At 43.2% G+C, this 22,987-nt stretch overlaps 1 protein-coding gene across 1 annotated transcript in view; it reads right to left on the bottom strand.

Annotated features, from left to right (window-relative positions):
- Positions 1–22,987, bottom strand: part of EEA1 (early endosome antigen 1) — an 80,170-nt gene that overhangs the window by 17,460 nt on the left and 39,723 nt on the right. The window contains exons 16-24 of the mRNA XM_048499208.1: positions 21,617–21,730; positions 20,082–20,237; positions 17,517–17,656; positions 15,951–16,281; positions 7,132–7,233; positions 6,512–6,706; positions 5,400–5,582; positions 1,509–1,694; positions 141–272 (exon numbers count right to left, since the gene is read on the bottom strand). Coding sequence (XP_048355165.1) covers positions 141–272; positions 1,509–1,694; positions 5,400–5,582; positions 6,512–6,706; positions 7,132–7,233; positions 15,951–16,281; positions 17,517–17,656; positions 20,082–20,237; positions 21,617–21,730 — 1,539 coding nt within the window. The remainder of the gene's footprint in view (positions 1–140; positions 273–1,508; positions 1,695–5,399; positions 5,583–6,511; positions 6,707–7,131; positions 7,234–15,950; positions 16,282–17,516; positions 17,657–20,081; positions 20,238–21,616; positions 21,731–22,987) is intronic.

Genomic DNA, 22,987 nt, shown 5'->3' with positions numbered 1-22,987 from the left:
ACCTTGGTGTTGCAATCCAAAGCACTCCAGCTTTCTTCAGTAAAAGAATGCATAAATCTTGCAGAAACAGTGATTCCTATTTTTCCAAGGAATACATACATACAATGTTCCAACCACATATATCTCTTATGATAACATACCTTCTCAAACTCTTGTTTGAAGGCCCTGCCCTCTTCCTTCAGTTTAGCATTCTCTTTTTCCAATTTGTTGTTTATATTCTGGAACTCTGTTGTTTTGGATTTCTCATTAGCCAAGTCTTTTTCTTTTAAAGCCTTGAAAAGGAAAAAAACCCGCAGACATGCTTAAGAGGCTGCTTTCTCTTTGACTGATGGCTATGCTATTGCAGAAGCACTTTCATTGCCAGTAAGGACAGGTGCATTTTAATACTCCACAGCATGTTTCTTCCCTACATAAAAACTGTTTAGTAGAACTACTTTCAGTCTACCAGAAAATACCATCATGTAAATACAAGATTATACATGTCAAAGTTGCACTGTTACTATACACATCCCTTTGGTTGTACTGCGTTCTATTCTACTTTTTAACCCACTTTCTGCATAAAGGTATGTCATGCTTTAGATAGTGGTGGGGGTGGGGGTCGGCATCGTTTTCCAGTTCTGTAATCTTAATTCTATTGCAGGGGTCCTTAACCTTTTTGGACACCTTTGGAATTCTGACATGGTATGGCAGATACAGATATATAATGGCTGTCACAGAGGGGCAGAGCTGACCACAAAATGATAGTCATCGCCTACTTTAGTCACATGGTGAAGATTCTTGTGCTGTCATGGCAACTGTGAAAGCAGCATTTTAAAAAATGAGAACAGCCACTCAAGTTTCTAATATCCATTCAGAAACCTTACGGGGAAAAGCTCTACCTGGTCCCACCGACCTCCTAAAGACATCTGCTGGGTAACAGAAAAATTGTCAGCAGTTGGCACGATGCCGACAGGCACCACATTGGGGACACCTGATCTAAGATTTGGTTTATTGTACACCTTATGTATGTTGAATTGTTTTCTATATTTTGTAGTTTACCTTGAATCTCAGTGAAAAATGAAGTATAAATGAGTAGAGTACAAATTTATGTATATTTACCTAAAAATAAGCCTGATTGAACTGACGAAGATTTTAAATTGTGTGCACGTGCACAGACGAAAGGTATTAACCGTTATGTCCCCAAGGCTAACTTTGGAGTCCGTTACCACTGAACCACTATAGCACTGAATCCATGTTATTACAATAATTTTGGAATTTCACATACTCTAGATAAGGTACATTTTTCCCTAGGATACACTGAGCTCAAGCTTAAATTCATTCTGAAAACACCTCTGTATGGCAGACCAAATACCAGTAGCAACACACAAAAGAGTTGTTCATTCTCTGCCAAAAGATTTACACTGTGAAGAAAGCAGTCTTGTTTTCAAAATAAATAACAGAAGTAGCAGTTACTAGCACCTCAGCTCAAAGCAGCAGAAGTGGGTAGAGGGGCAGAGAGTGAAAATTACCTTCTCTTTCTGTATCTCCTGTAGCAGATTTTCCTGCTCCTTTAACTGCTGTTCTTTTTTTGATGCATCTTGTTCCATTGTAGCTCTTACAGTCTTGAGTTCTTTGATCAATTGGTTATGATTACTAATTTGATTTCTGTTAGAAATCAGTTCCTCTTGAGCTAAAGCAAGTTTCTCCTCTGTAGACTAATTTAAGGAAAAAAGCAATTACTAAAAAAAAAAGACTACCAGTATAATCACAGAGTCAACTCTTGACAATGCTTAGAAGCAGATCTTGGCTGGACCAAGTCCCAAATTATCCATCTGTTCATTCATCTACTTAGATAACCCTGCCCAATCCAGAATGTTATGGAAAATATTGATAAGTTGTGAGGTTTTCAGATATATATGCAGACTATATGCTATATGCTTGTGTGGTGTTAAGAAATATATAGAGTTATATGCTTCAGATATGCTTCAGATATAAGTTCAAACTTTGCCCTAGCTATTGCAAAGGTATTTATTAAACCGGATGCTTCTAGCTTGCATGGAAAGGAGAAGTAGTGTGCCTACGTGCAAAGAAAAGGGAACTGACACCATCATGTGAGGATTATTCACGGGTACATGGGTACAAGGTTGCCGTGAAATGGAAATAACCGTTGTGCTAGCTGGAAATAACCATTGCTCAATAACCTGTTGCTTAAAGCGGGTAAAACTAACAGAATAACAAGTGAGCTCCCAAAGGCACCTGGTGGGCCACTGCGAGTAGCAGAGAGCTGGACTAGATGGACTTTGGTCTGATCCAGCTGGCTTGTTCTTATGTTCTTATGTTCTTAAGTTACGGGGATTTTTGGGGTGGGTGAGTAAAATTTGTAATACTGCCTTTTTAGGAAGATTGTGAGCCTTGGGTCAGCCCTAAGAGCCATGTGGTGTCTTGGGATTGGTTCAAGAGACAGAGAGGGGATGCTTTAAATTGAGCTGCACTGCAATGCAGACTTCAGAGTGCCACACCCTGATTCGGTTGGTACTCTCCACCTCTATAGACATGAATAAACTGCTTACTGCTGACTGCTGCGTTTGTGAGTATTGATTTGATTGGGGATATCTGAAAATACTCGATAACAATTTGGTGTCAGAAGTGGGATAGTAGTGCCCCTTTGGGCCAGAGGGGTTGGACCCCTCTTGACCGAAGAGAAAAAGGAGCGACTCGTGTGGGAACAGGGAGGCGCCCCGACCTTCCTTTGGTTCGGCCCGCTTCCCACACGATAGTCCCTCCGTTTCTCCACGTCAAAGAACCCCAGCACAGCAGCAGTAACCAGTCGCCGGAAGCGGCAGAGACTGAGAGATGTCCTCTGACTTGGTGAGTTGACAAAAATCTTCTGGGACCCTATATTACGATGGGTAATAGGATGGGAGGCAGGAGAAGAGCTACAGAGAAACAGAAGGGGATTCTCGAGGGAGATGTCCCGCCTGCAAAGCCCGAGCAGAAGCAGGTAGAGATCCCGGAGAACAGTCCATTGGGCCAGGTACTCGGGAAGTGGGAGGCCCTAGAAGGCACTGTAGATCTCCAGAGGAATGTAATGGCCAAGCTGTGCACAGACGTTTGGCCCACCTATGATTTAGAATCAGGAGATAGGTGGCCCAGGTTTGGAACCTGTAAGGAGGATATTTGCAAAGAAGTACAAACTTATTTGACAGAGTTAGGATCCCTGGTTGGATCAGGGGGTGAGCTCTCCTACATTATGGCTTGGCGTTATGGGTTTATATAAGAGAAAAAGTGTCAGGACAGAATGTGTCAGTTATATCCATCAAAGGAGTTGGGCATAGAAGAAATGAGGAAATGGAATAAGGATAAAAAAACTTGGGATCCGTTAGAGGCTCTCCCACCCCCATATAGACTACCCCCACAGGCCGTTGTAGGACCTTTGAGGAATAATGCATCCGCCCCTATTCAAATTCCAATAGTAAGACCAAGAGAAACACCGAAACTTAACATAAGGAAAATGACAAGAGAATTGCAGGACATACAAGAAAGGGATGAGCGCTGGGGGGTGAGCAGACCAGGTAGGTCAGAGGATCCTCCTGAGGACTCCGAAACTTTAGCTCCCCTCAGACAAGTGCCACAGGGAGGGGGGACGATAGGATACGTCGAGGTACCCCTAACTTCCACAGACATAAGAGAGATGAAAGGCCATTTGCCAAAATTCAATGAAGATCCTGAGGGATTTATAAAAGAACTAGGCAACTCCCTGGGCCCGTCCAACTTCACCCCCACTGAACTGTTGCACATATTGCAGCAGTTAACAAACGTAGAAGTACAATCAGGCAGTGGAGGAGGCTAGGAAAGCTTGGAGAGGAGAGAATGCAGCTAGGACAGAGCAGCAATCCAAGGATGAGATTCCGTTAACAACCCCAGACACATGGGATTTGCAGACCCCTGGGGGGCGAGACAAGTGTGTGGAATTCAGGAAAAAGGTGTTTAACGGGCTGATTAAAACAATCCCCCATCTGTTCATTCATCTACTTAGATAACCCTGCCCAATCCAGAACATGACCTTAACTACATGTGTTTCCAGTCCCGGCCAATGGAAGATAGCTAATCTCTATTGTTTGTCACAGGGATATGGAAGAAAGTGATAAAAGGCAGAACAGTAATTAGTAAGAGGACAAAAGTGGCAGTTAGCCCACACAAACATGGATTATGTATTACTGCACAGTGAAGCTGAATTCAAGCAAAGGTAGCTTGTGCAAACTCCAGAAGTCTCCTCCAATGGTTATGCAAAAAGGAGGAATACTCTAGCAACAGAAAGGGAGTACAGCGAGAAAAAAAGCATAAGCAATTTAAATAAAAGATAAAACAAATATTCATGACTCATAGCTTCATTTGCACAACATTTCTCTTTCATCTTATCCTTCTAAGTGCAGTCCCTCCACAAAACTCCTCAGAAAACCACTCCTAAGAATCAATGAGCCTTCATGAGGCATGGGAGTGGACGTTACAGTGAGAAAAGAAAATCACCATAAACCGCCTTTCCCTTTGCCCTTCCATTCGGTAAGAGAACAGAGTTGGACCCAATCCAGCAAATTAACTTGTAGGGCAGCCTTCAGTAAGAATATACATCAAATAATCGTTTTCCAAAAATATTCCAGCAGGTGGTGCCACCATACTATGTTAACAGCAGTCCAATGATGAGAACTCTACATTTCCAAGTATATTAATCTCAAAGTAAGCACCTAAATCAACAGGTAACAATTTTATCATAATACCCTTTCATTTGTCTGGACAAATGGTTTCACAGTGCCCAGTTACTTACTGCCCCCTTTATCTTTCACTACCAGAACTTTTTCTCCCCAAAAATTCTAACTGTGTCTTGGATTCACCAGACTATTTCCAGACATTTTGGACTGCAGAAGGATGGAGGAAGCAAAAAAATTTCCCTTCATGGACAGAAATTCTTCTGCCTGAACAAACATTCCAGAAGATCCCACCCTGTAAGTGTTGCTTACTTAAGACAGTGAAGCCCCATCCAATATCCATCTACCTATACATCAATCTACCCACCCCCATACCCACCCACCTTCCTTCTTTCCTTCAGGCTATATCCCACTCACACGGGCCCCATCCATTTCGTCACAGAATCCCAACACAGTTTCTGATATCTATAGAGCAATATATATTTAGCATCATTGCACAGAAACAAAAAACAAGCAGAGAATTGCCCCAACCCAAAATTATGTCCACATAAAAATTCATGAAAAGCAGCATTGGGGACATCAAGAGTCAAAACAACCAGTACAAACTTTATTATTTAGGGACACTGATGCAGATGTAAAACTAGTTACACTGTGGAGCTCCAACACTTTACCATTGTGCATACTGAAAAAAATGTCCACTGAAGAAATTTAATGTACCTTCAGGTCTTGCCGTATAGCCAAGAGCTCTGATTCTTTACCATAAATATCCAGCTGAATTCTGTCCATTTTTTCTTGGGTTTGTTTATGTGTATTCTGTAGTTCCACGATTTTTTCCCTCTCTGCTATAAGTTCCTGTGTTGACAATGTTATCTGTTGCTGTAGTTTATTCTCTAGTTCTGCCTGATACACACAAAAATACAATTTTACAAGGCAATCAAAACAAGCAATTAATATAGAAACAAAAATATGGATTTCTTGTAAATCAAATAGCTATTAATGATTTAATTTAGGCTAGGGGATGTCTACTAGCTTACTTTACTTGCCAATGCAAATCAATATATTTAATAGCCAACTGAACCCCAACTTGATAACTGAATTCAATGATTGGAACCAGAAGAAAAGCAGGACATTTTTCCTGCAAATGTGTCTCTCGCTCCTGCCTTTCTAAAAAATCTAAGGACCTGTGGAAAACATGGCGGGAGGGAGGTTAAAAACCTCCAGAGGAGTGTTGTCTGTGCATGCGGATCTCTGTTGAAGCAGTGAGGGGAACTGATGCACCCCTCACCTGGGTGCCCTTGCTGGGGTAGGAGGAGAAGTTTTGCTGAGGTGGTGGCCTACCCAATCCCAGCTTCGTTGCCTCAATTAAAACAGTGATAATAGTTGGTTCTGGTGGGTTTTCCAGGCTGTGTGGCTGTGGTCTGGTGGATTTTGTTCCTAACGTTTCGCCTGCATCTGTGACTGGCAGCTTCAGAGGTGTATCACAGAGAAAAGTCTGTTTCACACTGAAACAAACTTTTCTCTGTGATACACCTCTAAAGATGCCAGCCACAGTTGCAGGCAAAACATTAGGAACAAAATCCACCAGACCACAGCCACACAGCCTGGAAAACCCACCAGAACCAATTGAATCCGGCCGTGAAAGCCTTCGACAATACAGTGATAATAGCACTCTCCCCCCGCCCATTTTGCCTGGCATCAGCTTTGCTACCTCAGTGGCAGTGGCTCAATTGTTAAATATTTAGTCTACATATTAGTCTACATACTCAAACCTTGAACTTGACAGTTCTTTCACCTATGTCAAGTATGAACATAAAAGGCCGGACTCGTACCTTTTCCAAGAGAGCTGTTTTTAATTCAGCTTGTTGGGTTTCATTTTGTTTTTTCTTCTGATCAAAAGAATCTTTCAGTTCTTTCAACTTCAGCTGGAGCTGCTGCTCATTTTTTTCTTTTTCCTTTAGAACACCTTGAGTCTGCAGTAATTGTGCACGTGCCAAATCAAGGTCTGTTGCCAGCTGCTTGGAGATCTACAAATGGGAATGTAAATGTGATATGTTATCACTACCTTAGATATTACTAGTTTAACCAGCTACTTTTACATTATGCCTAAACAAAGTCCTTTCTGTTGCTACAATATTTTCCACAATCTAATCTATTCTACATATTTTAAATCCAAGTTGTAAAATGGGAATCAAACAAAAACACTGCAGGCTTCCTAAACACAAGCTATTTTTTTTCTGCAAAACACACAGACATGCCAAGAGACAATGGGATTTAACACTTGACTAAATAAATAATTCACTCCTGTCCTGAATGAGGCCTGATTATAATTGCAACTCAAGGAAAGTGTTTTGCTTATTTTCTACAAAGTTTTACTCTTAGCAAAAGTATTCAGGGAAAAAAAGAACCCATTCTATATTTTTCATGTCTGTAGTCATATAGTCAACATTACCCCTTCCTGTTTTTCCAGTGAGTTTTTCAGTTCATTTTGTTCTTTAGCTATAGATTCTGTCTGAACTTGAAGTTGACGTTTAGTTTCTTGACAAGACTTCTCCTGTGTAAAAATGAACATTTTGTTTGCACTTCATTGTTCTCCAAGATTCCTAACAATAAAAACTGCAAAACTACAAAATATCAGTGAATTCTGACATTCTTTTAAATTCAAATCAGTGGACAACTGGTAGTTCATAGTATTTAAGTACTATACACCTCAAATCTTATCAAGTCTATCAATTCAATACACTATTGTAACTGGTACCACAGTATTTCTAACAAGAAACCAATTCTCTAAATTTAAAATAGTACTGATTCATAAGACATGTCACCTATTCAATCATAAATACACCTTCATCAATTACAGCAACAAATTATGTTCATCATAATTGTCAATGGAAAAACCAGGAAACAACTATTTTATTCTTTTACATGATGGGCAGAAGTTTTGGAAACAAATAATGAACACTGGTTGTTGTGGGTTTTCCTGGCTGTGTGGCCGTGGTCTGATAGATCTTGTTCCTAACATTTCACCTTCACCTGTGACTGGCATCTTCAGAGGCACGTACCAACATTCCCCCCTCCGCCAAACTCCATTCTCCAAACGCAATTGGGAGTCACTTTCCTCCGCTGGAGGCTCGTGCAGCCCCGCCTCCTCGAGTTCCCGCAGGAAAGGGGAGACGAGACTAGGAATGGGCGGTGGAGGAGGAGTGGACGTTTGAGATCGGGTGACAGCCAGCCCCAACTGGGAGGGGGAGAGAACAGTCGCGTGGAGATGTCTCCATTAAAGGACAGCTCCACCCCCCTCCTCGAGAGTAGTAGCGAGGCGTGGCGATCGAAAGCCAGTTTATTGGTTTTCCGGGGAAAAAATGGACTGTAAAGCGAGAAAAGAAATGACTTATGAGTTGTTTTGCGGTGAGGACATCTTGAGAGAGGGTGGAAAGAAGCGGCCAGGTTTTGTGATCGACCAAAACCTGAAAGGTGTTTAGCCCCCTCCAGCCGAAAGTGAAGCCAGAGTGGAGAGTGCTACTTTGATGGCTGCAGTCTCTTTTATCCCCTACAGTCCGAGATTGGAGTTCAGCACCAGAGGAATTTCTTGGATAGAAATGAAAGCTGCACGGAACCAGCCTACCATCTTTATTTTTCTGCAACAGGAGGCTTGCCCCAAGTGCTTTGTCCGAGGGGCATCCCGCGTGAACCACCAGCAGCGGGAGATCTGGGTCAGGGGTGCTTTAAAGATAGAGTTGATTGGTAAAAGCAGACTTTTAAGAGTTGAAAGGCTGTTTTGACACTCTTCCAGACCAGGAAAGGGGCCGGGCTTGGCCGGACAGTGGATCTTGCCACCCTTAGTGCGTAAGAGGTCTGTGAGGAGGGAGAGTCCAGTTCAGCGGATTGGGGATTATAAAGTCCACGATAGAAATTAGCAAAACCAGAAAAGATTGGAGTTCTTTGCGGTTGGTGGGGGGCAGAGCCATTTGGAGGACAGCGTCAATTTTAGCAGGATCATTTTCAAGCCCTCGAGGCGAGATCCGGTAACCCAAATAGTCAATGTGGAGGTCTGGTAGAAAACAGCATTTTGGATAGATTTGGCAAAGAGAGATTTAATCGAGCAAAAGCGTTTCCAATACCTCCAGAACCAATGTTTCATGCTCTTCTATGGTTTGTAGAATAAATTAAAAGCGTCATCTAAGTATACCACAACTCCCTTGGTACAATAAAATCATGGAGAACTTCGTTGATAAGGGCCATAAAAGCCCCGGGGGCCCCCCCTAACCCCAAATGGCATTATCAAGTATTATTCAAACTGTCCAAACTTTTGTGTTAAAAGCGCCTTGATCGAAGTGTTCATAGCCTTCAGCAATTCTGACCCTGTAGTAAAGCTTCTCTCCAAGTCCAATTTAGTAAAATCGCCCTTTGCCCAGTGCATCTAAAGGTCCTATTGATCAAAAAGGCAAAGGATATTTATTGGACAGGGAGACTGCATTGAAGACCTCGATAATCTGTGCAAAGCCGTAAAGACCCATCTTTCTTTTTTCACAAAACAAAAGCGGGAGACAGCGTGTGTGTGTTTGAAAGGTAGCCCGCCCGTATGAACCCTATGGCCCGAGGTTCTTGTTTGGGCAATTCGCCCTGGTTGTATAACGATTTTGCAGTCAGTGTCTCTATGGGGTGGCAACTGATAGCATTCTTTAACTCCTGAAAACTCTGGCTACAGATCATGATACGCCCGGTGGGATGCTAACAGAATGGGAGCAATCGCTGATAAAACCAAGGGAGGGTGTGTGTCAGGGGAGAAGTTGGGTTTTCCCCCCAATTCATGTATGTTCACGCGGGGAGGGTCCAGTGAATTCTAGCATCCGTTCGTTCCGTTCTTTCCAAATGAACTTTTGGTTTAAAATGTAACAATAACCATGGCATGCCCAAAACTATGGAGTGTTTGGCCACTGTGGCCAAAATAAAACAGGTAATTTTCTCCCAATGAATTAGGCGGCATAGCGGAGGAGGCGCGGTTGTGTTTTGAACTGGGCCGGTTCCTTACGTTCGAGGGGCTGCCGTCCATTTAGGGTGAATGGTATGGAAGCTTAGCCAGGGGAATTTGATCCAGACCCTAGCTCCTCTGCCTGGGGCCCCATTAAGCAATCGGAGCAGCCAGAACCCACAAGGGCCGACGCTATAATGCGAGTGTGTTTAGCGAAGGGTTGGCCAGAAACGCTTGGACAGTAATGGGAGCGCTGCCTTCACTCACCGCGTCAGGAGTCGGACCCATGTGTTCCATAGGGGGGGGGCTGAAGAAAGGCAAACAGCTGCTTCCCCCCTCCTCTGGAGTAAAGCGCCGATGACCGCTTTAAAGAGCGCAGCCCGTCTGGAAGCGGCCCGATTCATCGCGTGGTGGTTTGGCAGATGGAGTGCGCGTAGCTGGGGTTGTTGGTTTTTGTTTCTTGGGACAGTTAGGCGGCTAGATGACCTGGCCCTCCCATGGTAAAGAACACAATCCCGAGCTCGGCGGCGGCGTTCAGAAGAACAGGTTTTCCCGGTAAAGGCGGCTGGAGAAGCTTGGGCACTCTGGGTGGGCTTAGCAGTGGCAGGTTTTGGGCGTGGGGGGCCTCCGGCACGGGCGCTTATTCCAAGCGAGAGGCGCCACCTGGGATCCCAAGCTGGATCCAATCTGCAATGAATCACGTAGGGGAACCCGAATTAAAAAGCCACCCGTTTCACTTGCAGCTTGCCGTCCACAGCATCCGGAGAGAAGTATTTCTAGCATTTCATCGCGTTCTTCCAGGCCACTCAGAGAGGGAGTTTCTCGAGCAGTCCTTGCGCGCATCTGAAATTCACGGGCGAATTCTGGCAAACGAGCGGCGTTTTGCCTTGCTGGATAGTTTTGATAGGTCGCGGATAAGCTTCATTCTCGGCGCCCTGGATCTTGGAAGCCAGCGCTCTTAAAGGCTTGGGAGGGAATGGCGGGCACCGTCGCGAGAGTCTTCATCTTGCAAATCCAAAAGAGTCCACGGTAACCAAGCTCGGCTGCTGCCCCATCCAGGACTCGAGCCGATGTCCCGATATTTTTTCGCTGGGGCCTCAGAACCCGCAGGTATATAAATCATCCCATAGTGCTCTCCAAGTGGGCATTGAGTTGCAAAATGAAGTAAGGGAAGTTTGGAAGCCCGGTCCCATCAAAAAGCAGGGCCGGTATCCCGGGGGCTCTATAGTAACCCCGGGTTCCACTGGCTCTTTGGCTAGCCTGCAGAAATACGGCGTGCGGTTCTTAGCGCTGAGTTAGCGAGCAAGGGTTGGGCAGGCAGCTGCCGTACCGCTGCCGGGAGGGGCCGGAATCCGGAAGCGCTGGCTGTGCCGGGCTGGCGTTTGGGTGGCTTAGGACCCAGGAATGCGTGGCCCCCCTGGCACCCGGCATTATCCGAAGTAACATGTTGGCATAGAACTCCAACTTGGGGCTCTCCTGGTCTGCTGCCTCCCTTAGCTCCCTCTCCAACGCCAGCCAGCTCCCTCTCCTTGCGGGTCAATGCATCCTGAGTGCAAGCATGCAGAGCAGCTTTTTCTGCGTTCCACTTACTTTAGCCGAAGATTCGCTCCGGGCGTTTTAAAAGCTGCGAGTGAGCTCACTTTTCGCGTCGCGCAGGGCCTGAACGCTTTTCAGCGTTGCCGCTTGTAAAATCCAGTCTGGAGGTGTTCCAGGACTCTTATCATGGACTGGACAGATTCTGGGAGGCATATTGTACGATTGGAGCGCGATCTTTTGCACGGTCCAACTTTCGAGAAAGCTGGAACTTCTTTATGCGTTGCCGTTCCGGTCCCTCTGCAGGTTTTGGCGCTTCTTGCTAGCAACTGTGCCCGTTCACTCCTCTCCCATAGCTGGCGCTTCACGGGTCCATGCTTCTAGCCAGGCATCCCTGCGCGAGTGGCCCCACTTCACCTCATCCCAGGTCTCCTTGAGTGGGAGAGGGAACAGATCCGGCTGGGAGTGCAGAGCTTTCTGTCGGACTCTTAAGTCGTGGAGTCTGGAAGTGAGACATCAGGAGACACCGTAGCCACCGGTGGCTCTCCCGAGAGGCCACCTCATGGGTCGCGGCTGCTGGACCCGGGGTCAGGGGTCCGATTGGAAAACAGTCATCGGATACCCTCTCCCAATCCCAGGATTTGAGTCCCAGGTGTCCGCTTTGGATGGGCTCCCAGTGCTGTGCCGCGGTGGTTCTTTGGGAGCATCACTGCAAAATACTGCAGTCCAGGAACCGTTTCAATGGGATTCCTGCGTTGCCGCATGAACGGTGGTCAAGCACGTCTCCTCCATGACAGGGTGCATCTGAGGATTGTAATCCACACTAAAACGGGTAGAGATCCGGGATCCACGAGGCGCTCGATCCATAGACAGCGCCCCAAACTGACTCCATGTAAGTCCCCATGAAATTATCGTCGTCACGTCCCTCGATTCCAGCGAATAAAGGAAGACTTCGTGCTGTCACGAGGGGCGGGGAAAAGGAAGTCACCAGCGAGGGGCCCGTTTCTCCCGCCGGTTCCTCCAGATCCAGAAGGGAAAGGTCTGGAGACCCTCTTTGAGGGGCTACCGCACCTTCCCAAGCCAGTATTAACATTCAACCCTCTCCATGTCGAGACACTAGAGGTCCACTACACTAGTAAGATAGATGGATTAAGGATTCCTGCCACAATGTAAGGAATTCCATAGAAGCAGAAATAAAAGGCTCTTTGGTGAAAAAGACCGTTTATTCAGACCACATCTTAGAAAAGCTCAAGAAGTACATCAAAGCGTGTTAAGCAGGAATGACACTTCCCGCCAGAAGCACAGGTTATAACTCTATTCATCCCATCCCCCTTCCTGCTTCCCATGGGAACGGAGACCTCATCTCCCGCGCAGAGATAAAGTCTCCGCCGATGAAGCTGGCCCATCGCCCGGGCCGTGGAATGCACTCAAGGTTACTTTACCATCAACACCATTGAAACCCTTACATGTATCACAGAAGGAAGCCTGTTACACACTGTGTCCAGTGAGAATGAACCTAGCATGCCCTTGGCCTTTGATTCTGTTGTTTTTAATTACTGGTAGCCAAGTTTTGTTAATTCTCAATTCTTAATTAAAAACACCAGAATCAAAGGCCAAAGGTATGCTAAGTTCATGGACAATGGACCAGGGGCGTAACGAGGCAGCCCTGGGCAAACTGTAGCCCTGGGCAAAACCTGAGTTGGATGCCCCCCCCCCCCATCGTAATGACCATACTCCACCACGACCAAATTTCTTTTGCACCAGGACATTGGTGCCTGCAGGGGGTGCATTTTTAGACATATCAGCACCAATATTTCAGCGTATCATCAGGATACTGTCCTTATGCTACCCCCCAGATTTGGTGAGGTTTGGTTCAAGGAGTCCAAAGTTATGGACTCCCAAAGGGGGTGCCCCATCCCCCATTGTTTCCAATGCGAGCTAATAGGAGATGGGGGCTAGTTTTGAGGGTCCATAACTTTGGCCCCCCTGAACCAAACTGCACCAAACCTGGGGGACAGTCTCCTGATGAGACCCTGAAAGTTTTGAGACTGTGCCTTCAGAAATGTCCCCCCCCCCCCGCATCCTGCAACCCCCATGGACAGCAATACAGAAAACTCAATGCAGAACAAAGATTCTTGGGCAAATTTCTGGGATGTTCCTGCAGGGGGCGCATTTTTGGATGTATCAGCACCAGAATTTCAGGGTATAATCTGGAAACTGTCCTCATGGTACCCCCCAAGTTTGGTGCAGTTTGGTTCAGGGGGTCCAAAGTTATGGACCCTCAAAGGGCAAGTGCCCCATCCCCCCATTCTTTGCTATGAGGAGATGGGGGCTATCCTTTGAGGGTCCATATCTTGGGTCCCCCGGAACCAAACTGCACCAAACTTGGGGGGTGCCATCGATCATCCAGATGATACCCCTGAAATTTTGGTGCCGATACATCAAAAAATGCACCCTGCAGGGAACATCCCAAATTTGCCCAAGAATCTTTGTTCTGCATTGAGTTCCAGACTTCTACATTGCTGTCAATGAAGATTGCGAAGCTGTCGGGGGCACATTTCTGAAGGCACTTTGAGTCCTCAAAACTTTCCAGGGGCCTCATCCAGGAACTGCCCTAATGATAACCCCAAAGTTTGGTGCAGTTTGGTTCAGGGGGGCCAAAGTTATGGACCCTCAAAACTGTAGCCCCCATCTCCTATTAGCTCCCATTGGAAACAATGGGGGATAGGGGCACCCCCTTTGGGAGTCCATAACCTTGGACTCCCTGAACCAAACCTCACCAAACTTGGGGGGTAGCATAAGGACAGTCTCCTGATGATACGCTGAAATTTTGGTGCCGCTAGCCTAAAAGCTGCGCCCTCTGCAGGCCAAAAATGAAAAACCACTAAAAATACCCAAAAACGAACCCAGCATTTTGATGCCCCCCACAAGGTGAGCCCTGGGCAGCTGCCCACCTTGCCCAATGGGCATTACGGCAGTGCAATGGACTCCACCCAGACACAGGGTTTGCATTCACTAATACAGCTGCAGGGAATGCAAATGTGAATTGGACTGATAAGCCCCACGCACAGTACAATACTATCAACCACACCTTTGCAGAGCAAGTCCATGGACAATGGACTCCACCCAAACACTTTCTGATTGATTCCTCACCCTGGGACAAGGACAATATATACTGGACACAATGTGTAACAGATATCCCTCTGTGATACACCTCTGAAGATGCTAGCCATAGATGCAGGCGAAACGTCAGGAACAAGGTCTACCAGACCACGGCCACACAGCCCAGAAAACCCACAACAACCAGTTGAATCCAGCTGTGAAAGCTTTCAACAATACTAATAATGGATAGTTTATACTAAAAATCCTTGTCCTTTAAAATTATACCTCTGTGGGCCGAATCCAGCGCAAAATTTCTATTTGTGTTAGAGCCCTTGAGCAAGCAGAGAAGCAAGAAAAATGTTGGGTAACCACTTGCATTGACTGGTTCTGTTTCACACTGTGAGAAGGGAAAGTTTAGTGGGGTATATTGTCCATGTCCCAGGGTGGGGAACCAATCATTAAGTGTTTGGGTGGAACTTGCAGTGCGGCCTATAAATCGAATAATAAATAAAATAAATAAATAAAAATTGCCAGTAGGGTTATCAGTCCATTTTTAAGTACTGATAGCCAAGATTGGTTAATTTTCAGAGTCTCTTCTTTCTTGTTGAAGTTGTCTTAGTGTTTGTGAATTTCAATGGCCTCCCTGTGCAGTCTGACATAGTAACCTTTTGAATTGTCTAGAATTTCAGTGTTTTCAAATAAAACATTATGTCCAGTTTTGTTTAAGACATGTTCTGCAACTGCAGATTTTTCAGGATGGTTAAGCCGATAGTGTCTTTTGTGCTCCTTAATACGAGTCTGAACGCTGCGTTTTGTGTTTCCTATGTAGATCTTTCCACAGCTGCAGGGTATGTGATAGGCTCCTGCAGAAGTGAGGGGGTTGTGAGACTTGCCTACATCAGTTTAGAGCTATGAGATTGAATTTGTGGATTTTAATACCCTTCAAAACAGGGATCAGAAAGCACAGCCATTTTCATCATGCTCCACTAGTAATGATGTGATCTTCTACAATTACTGCTGCCCTCAGGAGGTCAGATTGATTGCTACTAAGAAGTCTGCAATCACAGGGTTGGGAAGTTTTCACTTTTATTTTGGAAAGGGGGGCTTAATGGAATTTTTTCTGAAAAAAAGTTTTTCTGAAAACAGTTATATACAGAGGAACAAATGATTTGCTTGAATTCTCCTATCATCATGACACTAGATTCGGTGGTCATTCTAAAACAGAGTAATAGTACAATGGCAATTGCTTATATTTATCTTGTGTATGAAAAGTATCATTTGTAGGGAAATTTAATTTTCATCTAAGTAGAGAATTAGGTTTTAATTTTCTTAAATAACTATTTTCTCAATGTGGAAACATTCATGAGTTTTACATGGCATAGTTCCTTATTTCTTCCATAAGCCAGATTTTTAAAAAGCTTAATTATTGTCCAATTCTTCCTGGCACTGTTCAAAAACTGAAAGAAGATTGTTATCTGATCAAAGCCAGTGCCCAGCATCTGAAAGATGCACACTTAATTAGCAAAAAACACAACAGTATTCTTAACTTCTGATTTCTCACCACCTATTCTATTACAGCTGGCAAACAGTGCTAAATTTTCACAGGCGTAAATGTGCAAATCAGCAGACAGAGGAAATCTGTTTCTTTAAAATCCACTACTCACCATTTCTGCAACTGCCACCTTTCCTTTTTGTTTTTCCTTTTCCAATTCATCTTTGGCTTCTTTCACAGATTCAGTGCTCTTTGACAGCTTGTCTTTGATCACTTCAAACTCCTTTAATAGAGTATCTTTTTCCAACTTCATTTTTTGCGAATCTTCTGTTACTACTTGCAGTTTTTCATCTAGTTCCTTACGTTGCCTGTTCGTATCTTCATGCATTTTCTCAAATTCCAGCTTCAGTCTTGCATTTTCTTCCTCTAGTTTTGATATATGCTGACTTGCGTTTTTTAGAGCATTACATTTCTTTTGTAGGTCTGATTTGGTATTAGATACTCTGTGGAGGCAAGTGAATTCTTTCAATATTAAGTTACTCGGCTATAATAGTTATATATACTAATAGTATTTCCTTTCGTTTGTCACTAATACAAAAACAATAGCTTATCAAATATCCTAGTAGTCATTGTCTCCTGACCAGCTGTACACTTGTAATGCCAATAGAATACTTTGAGACTTAAAATATAAATTATGCATCAACCTAAGAAAGCCAAGAACCAGTCATTTAGAATCAGCAATTTAGTCATTTAGAATCAGTCATAAGACATCGAAGAAATACCAGGGGCGAGACATGGAGGCAGGCAATGGCAAACCACCTCTGAAGGTCTCTTGGCTTGAAAATCCTACAAGCCAAGAATCAGTCATTTAGAATACACAAATCTGACACAAAATTCAGATCTATATTGTCTGCTTGGACTATCAAGGCTAGTGTGGCATCATTAGAGTGTCAGAGTAGGACCTGGGCCAGCTGGGTTTGAATCCCTCATCCCTGTTATGGAAACCCACCAGGTGACCTTTGGCCCATCATAATATCTCAGCCTATCCCACCTTGACAAGGTTGCTGTTGTCAGGAAAGGTTAACAGGGAAGAAACAATGTGAAAAGCATTTTTGAACCCTCAAGCAGAAAAAAATTGGGATGAAAATGTAAAAGAGCATTATAAAGGTATCTGAAAGAGCCAGCAAGGTGTAGTGGTTATAGAGCCTGACTAGGACCTGGAAAATCCCACTCTACCATGGAAACATGCTGGGTATCTAGGATCAGTCACACACTTTCAGGACTGACCCTGGCAAGGGTTTGGATGGAAGACATCGAAGAAATACCAGGGGCGGGACACGGAGGCAGGCAGTGGCAAACCACCTCCCAATGTCTCTTGCCTTGAAAACCCGACAAGGTCGCAAGGATTCAGTTGTGACTTGATAGCAAGAAAAAATAAAGACATCTAAAAAAGGAAGGTTACATTGGATACAAGTAACTGCAGTATGGAATGGATGACAGACCTACCACAGTGGGTCACATTCAGATATGCTAAACACATTGTCCTGTAAGATCCTGTTAAAATACACAGTGATAACTACCGGTATAAAGGAATAATATCATGTTATGTCCTGTCCAGTTTGCTGCAGATAATTCATGACACTGCTACACTTGAGACAGGAGTACACTATGAGAAAAAAATCTCTAGGAACAGCTAATATCAGGTCACAAAGTAAAAAATATAGGAAATATAGAATACATTTCTCTTTCTGCATCTACTTGTTTGGTCAGTTCTGCAGCTTTGAGATTTAAGTCCGTGCACTGTTGCTTTTGCTGCTGAAGCTCCTGAAGAACTTTTTCTTTAATCCCCGTAACTTCAAGAATGTCAGCTTCTAGTTTCTATAATGGAAGATTGAGAAATCCAATAATTACCACAAAAATAAACCACTACAAGAAAGCAAAAAGTGGCCGACTACACACAAGGCATCTACTGCACAAGGAGGGCCAATGTGCCTCACTGCAAGATTTCTTGTATGGATGCATTTGCTCAAGCCCCACTTTCACTTTCTATTTTCCTTGCAGCAAGAAATATCACTTCAAGCATGAATTTATTTTTGCTTCACAGCCAAAACAAGCAGAGCTGCCAGTGAACACAACTTTGCCCTGGACCTCTTCCCTCCACCCACAGCCAGCCTGCCTAGTCTCCCCCCCCCCCCCCAACCGAGGCTGCTTTGAATGCTTCCCCCTCACCCTCCTCCTTGTTGTCAACGCCTTCCAGCCTCTCTAAATGCTTGTATCGATACATCGGAACAACACAAGGCAATTTAACAGGCTTTAACAAAGCCCTTTATTTTGTAACTGCAGGTGTGATAAGATTTGTGCCTTTAAGAGAAGTTGATGGGCAGAGTTAAAAGAACCAGGAAAAGCTTCAGAGGCCCACTAAGACCAGCAAGCTAATTTCAGGACAGACAGAGAATGGCTCCTTACATGCAAAGAGAAAAACACAAGGAGACCCCTCTGCAAGCTCAGTGCACACTGAAAAACCTCAAGATTAGCGCTTTCTGTGTGTAATGGGCAGTGACTTTTTCTTATTGTAAGCTCCTTTTAGATGTACAGGGAGATGTTATCTAGACTTGAGTCAGCATCTCTGCCTCATACAAAATTATAACTTGTTGGAAGTCTCAGTTAAGTCTTTAATCTTACTAGGGAGAACAGCACACTGATCATCCAGACCAGAACGAACAGAAAAGGGCACACCTTTTCTACCTAAGGAACAAGACTGGTGACAGGTAGGTCAGAGGCTTTTATTACAACCAAATAAAACTACTAGCATTCATCACTTCTCCTATGTGTGCCTGCCTACATTCTCCTCCATGCATGAGCCTGTGTAATATAGGCCCAATACTCAGTTCTAGGCAGACAAACTACCTTGTGTGCACTTAACAGTGTGGAAGTTTAACAAGTGAAAACATGCTTCTTGCTGCCATGTACAAAGCAGGCTATCTCTTCTTCAGCTAAGGTACAGCTAAATTCAACCAGTAGTCTCTTTATATCCACGCTGAAGTGCTTAACAAATATGAATATACGGCCAGGTTGCAAACCAACATATCATGTTCGATAGAGATTAGCCATAGCAAACTACGTTGATAGATGTTTCTCTCACTGAATGAAGGACAACTATAGGCAAACAAACCAGGTTAACTATAAAACAGCCTCCTTAGGAATCTATGCAGACCATTTAAGGATACAAAAAAACCCAAACCACACACACACACACACACACACACACACACACACACACACACACACACACACACACACACAGTCCTAAAATTAACTATTTGCCTTGTCTTCCTTAGGATGCACTGGATTGGTATTATTAGATTTTTTTAAAAAAATATTCAAGTAACAGACAAGAAATTACGGATAGAAATTAACATCCAAAGATCCATTTTCAAGTTCTAAACTATTATTTGTAATCCTGGATAAACTGCATTTTAGATATGGCTCAAATATTTACTAGGAATATTACCTGCTTACACCTTCCTTATATAGCACACATATCATTCTGATCAAAACTTCCACATCTTTTGCCAAAACATGGTCACAACACAAGTATGCGACGTTTAGGAATCAATCATCCAGTCATCATCCTATTTAAAGAGTAGCTTTAAACATTTCATTTTTAAAGAGTTCAGCAAGCTAAAGGTATTCTTCACTTAAAAGTAGCTCTTGATGGTCTGATCACTTAAAAGTTTTTCCTTAATCCTCACACTTGAATGGGAAAATACTAAAAATCTCTGTAAAACAGGAAAATATTTTGAAACCAGACTACACACCAATTACTACAGCAAACCAGCTGTTAAATTATTTGAATCCCACCACTGAGTTAAGGGTCATACAGCTGATATTTTCTTCTTAGGAACCACATACACACAGGGAAGTAAGATCAGGCCCAAGGCTTGTGTACCTCTCCCACATCCTTTCACCAGTCATGGAAGGGAACAACCAAGAAGAATGCCAAGTGTAAGTTCTTCAATGTTGATTTATTTTTTAATTTTGTTGAAATCCTTTCTGTTAGGATTTTCAGGAAACCATCATTTCTTTCTCTCTTTATGATTTGGGTAGTGTATTTGTTCTTTCTTTGTCCTCTCACCCCCTACTTTTCAGATCTGTCAACAATTTTGAAGAGGATAAACAAGACATGATCACAACTGCTTTTAAGGCCATCATCTGCACAGAACCCCCTATCCTTATGCTGGCAATCTTGACAATTCACCAACAATATACACATAGTATCAAAAAAGAGTTCCTAAATACAAACCTTATACTGACTTTCAAGCTCTTCGTTTTTTTGCTCTAAATGAAGATGCTTTTCCTTGTACTCTTTAAGATTGGCTTCCAACTGAGTACAGTATTCCTGTTTGTCATGAAGCTTAGCAGTAACCTGTTCCAACTGTGTGGCGACCTTATTTAACTCCTATTAATAAAGTTTGAAAAGAAAAACTTTAAAAACTTACATTTATTTGTATAGAAAATCCTGTGATTTACTTGTAAACATTATTTTTACTTTTACTTTACTGCTAATTTAACTCAGTGATGTAAAATGGGGGAAGAAGACACGTGTTTGACACTACACCACATGTAGAACATCTCCTATTTAATTCATACAAATCTAGATCCAAATGTAAAGTTATAGATCTAGATCTGCCTTTAAAAATTCAGGTTTCCTCAACACTGAAAATTCACTTTAAATTATTCAGTACGGAGCTGCATATTTAAATCATTACAGCAATCTTTATATTAGTAAAAAATATTCTCGCTCAATGTTTCAAAAAGTTAAAATGTAAGGGAAATAATTTCACATTACTGTGCTAAAATTATCACACGAAAACTGGAAAGCTCAAGGCTATTCTATCCAAGGCCGTTTTTGCACTGTCAAAATGCCCCCCCCCCCCCCACTCCCCAGGCGATATTTACCTTAGCCTGGGATTTTTAAAAATCGCCAGTTTGGAGGTTCTTTTTTAAAATCCCGGTGTGACCCTGTTGTGCCTGTACCATGCAAACACCAATCAGAAGCAGGACCGGTTTATTTTTCCCACCCACCCGCCTGATCTGATCTCCCCAGCTGACATCCATTCAAGCTGTCACTCAAGAACAACAGTCAATCAGAATGTAGGGCGCCAGGCAAGCTCACAGGTGCTTGCAGCTGCCATTCAAAAACAACAGCCAATCAGAACACTGGGCATGGTCAGACATGCTTCCAAAGTAAATACAGAAGTCCGGCTCATGAGGAGCAAACTGGAGCATTTCAATTCTGCTCCTGGGCTGAAGCAGGGAGCCGTGCAAAGGGAGAAACTGGGATAAAAAAGCCCAGGTATATATGCTCCAGGTTCAACCCCTGTATAATTGTGCCATGCAAAAACAGCCATAAACCTATTCATAGCCCAGTCACACATAAGTCATTCTATGCAATACAGATTTCTAGGTGTGGCAAGATAATAAACTGGGGCCCAGTCTATAGGGAATGCAAAAAGCTCTAGCAATATGTACAGAGGAAATTCATTCTGAACTCAAAAATATGGAGTAGGATCTAAAAGGCTACTTTTAAGCAACTCCAAAGGCTTGCACTGGTCCTTGTGCTTTTTTATTCATTTCATTCTGCCATTTTAATGTGTAATTCTTCATTTAAGTATGTAGACAATTCTTACATCATTTTATAAAGTCATTTGGTTTAAATCAAATGATAACTATATTGTTTCAGCATGTAGCTGGGCATTATATACAGAGTAATTCCATTTTAAGCAATCAAAGCAGTTATTGTCATCAATAAGGTCTTTATATAATTGTTTCCATCACCTGTTGTTTGTCCTGTAATGCATTCTGAGCAGTGTCCAAATGATTCTGAAGATCTGCCCTTTGAGCAGCTTTTGCTGCTTCCGCCGACAGCAGCAATTCCGTTTTTGCTTTTATCTAACAGAAGAACCAAGAAATGTTTCAGTATTGACAATAAATATTTCTTAGTTGTAGATTCTTTGCTTTCTCAAGGGAAACAGTTTGTTTGACACCAAATAACTAATTCTTACAAAAAGCAAAAACCCACTGGAAAAAATGAATCCACCGAGTTAGGAAGAGTCTTTATTTGTCATAAAAGAACACTGTACAAAATATAACTGTTAAAAGTAGGATTCTAAGACACCATTGCTGTTCACACAGATCTCTGTAACAGGACTAGATTATTCCCACACTGGTTGCTCTCAGTAGTTTTCCTAAGAAAATTTCTTTTTTAAAATTCTTATGTTTAAAATCAACTTATATTTCTACTTGATGTCCAATTTGTCCTGTAGGAAGTCTACACTTTGCTAAGCATGAGAAATCTATGCATGTAAATAATGACCAGACTGGAACACTGACATTTAGGGTTCTTAGAGAAAGCAGCTGGTATATTCCAGTTCCCTGAAGAGATTCAATTGCTTCCTTCCCTATATAATGTACACTGAAAGATCAAACTGAAAGTTCAAACAGAAGTTAATTATCAACATGCAACTATATCTGTATTTAGAGATTTCCAAGTGTAGCTATTTCCTCCCTCCTAGGAGACCAACCTTACTTTTTAGAAATCACAGGCAAACAGATGCTTTCATTTTGTGTCAACATTCAGTTATTTTTACAGCCAGAGTGGCAAGGGGGTAGTGTCAAACTGAGGCTTTTTGATGGAACAATACAATGCAAAAACAGAATGCCAGGAACCAGGGCACACTTTACAATACTAAAACCTCATTGTGCTGACTCTTGAAGCACATTGCTAAAGAAAATTGCAATCTACTACTTTTAAACAGACTCTGATTCCTGAACAACAATACGAATTCAGCACCACTATAACTGTGTTCTTCCTTTTTGCCTCAAACAGTAGCAGTGACGCCACCAGCAGCAATAAAAAAAAGAACTTGCTACAGCAGTTACATGAGAAGAGCTGAGAAGGTGTTGACAGAAGAGCAAAGCAGACCACTGGAGATGGGGAAGTATCCCTGCAAAACCTGTTTGCATAAAACTATAATTTGCAACAAACCAGGAGGTCTAAAATGGTAGCAGGGGGTGGTGAGGCAGGATTGTGAAGATTTATTAAATCTTCCTGTTAAGTATTATCCCCCTTCCACACACACAACAAGCCCCAGTGCGGTCCTGGCTCAGACCAAAAGGTTAGGTAGAATTGAAGAGCAACACCCAGGC

Source organism: Sphaerodactylus townsendi, linkage group LG06 (assembly GCF_021028975.2).
Source record: "Sphaerodactylus townsendi isolate TG3544 linkage group LG06, MPM_Stown_v2.3, whole genome shotgun sequence".
Taxonomy (NCBI): domain Eukaryota; kingdom Metazoa; phylum Chordata; class Lepidosauria; order Squamata; family Sphaerodactylidae; genus Sphaerodactylus; species Sphaerodactylus townsendi.
This window is presented reverse-complemented; position numbering and strand designations above follow the sequence as displayed.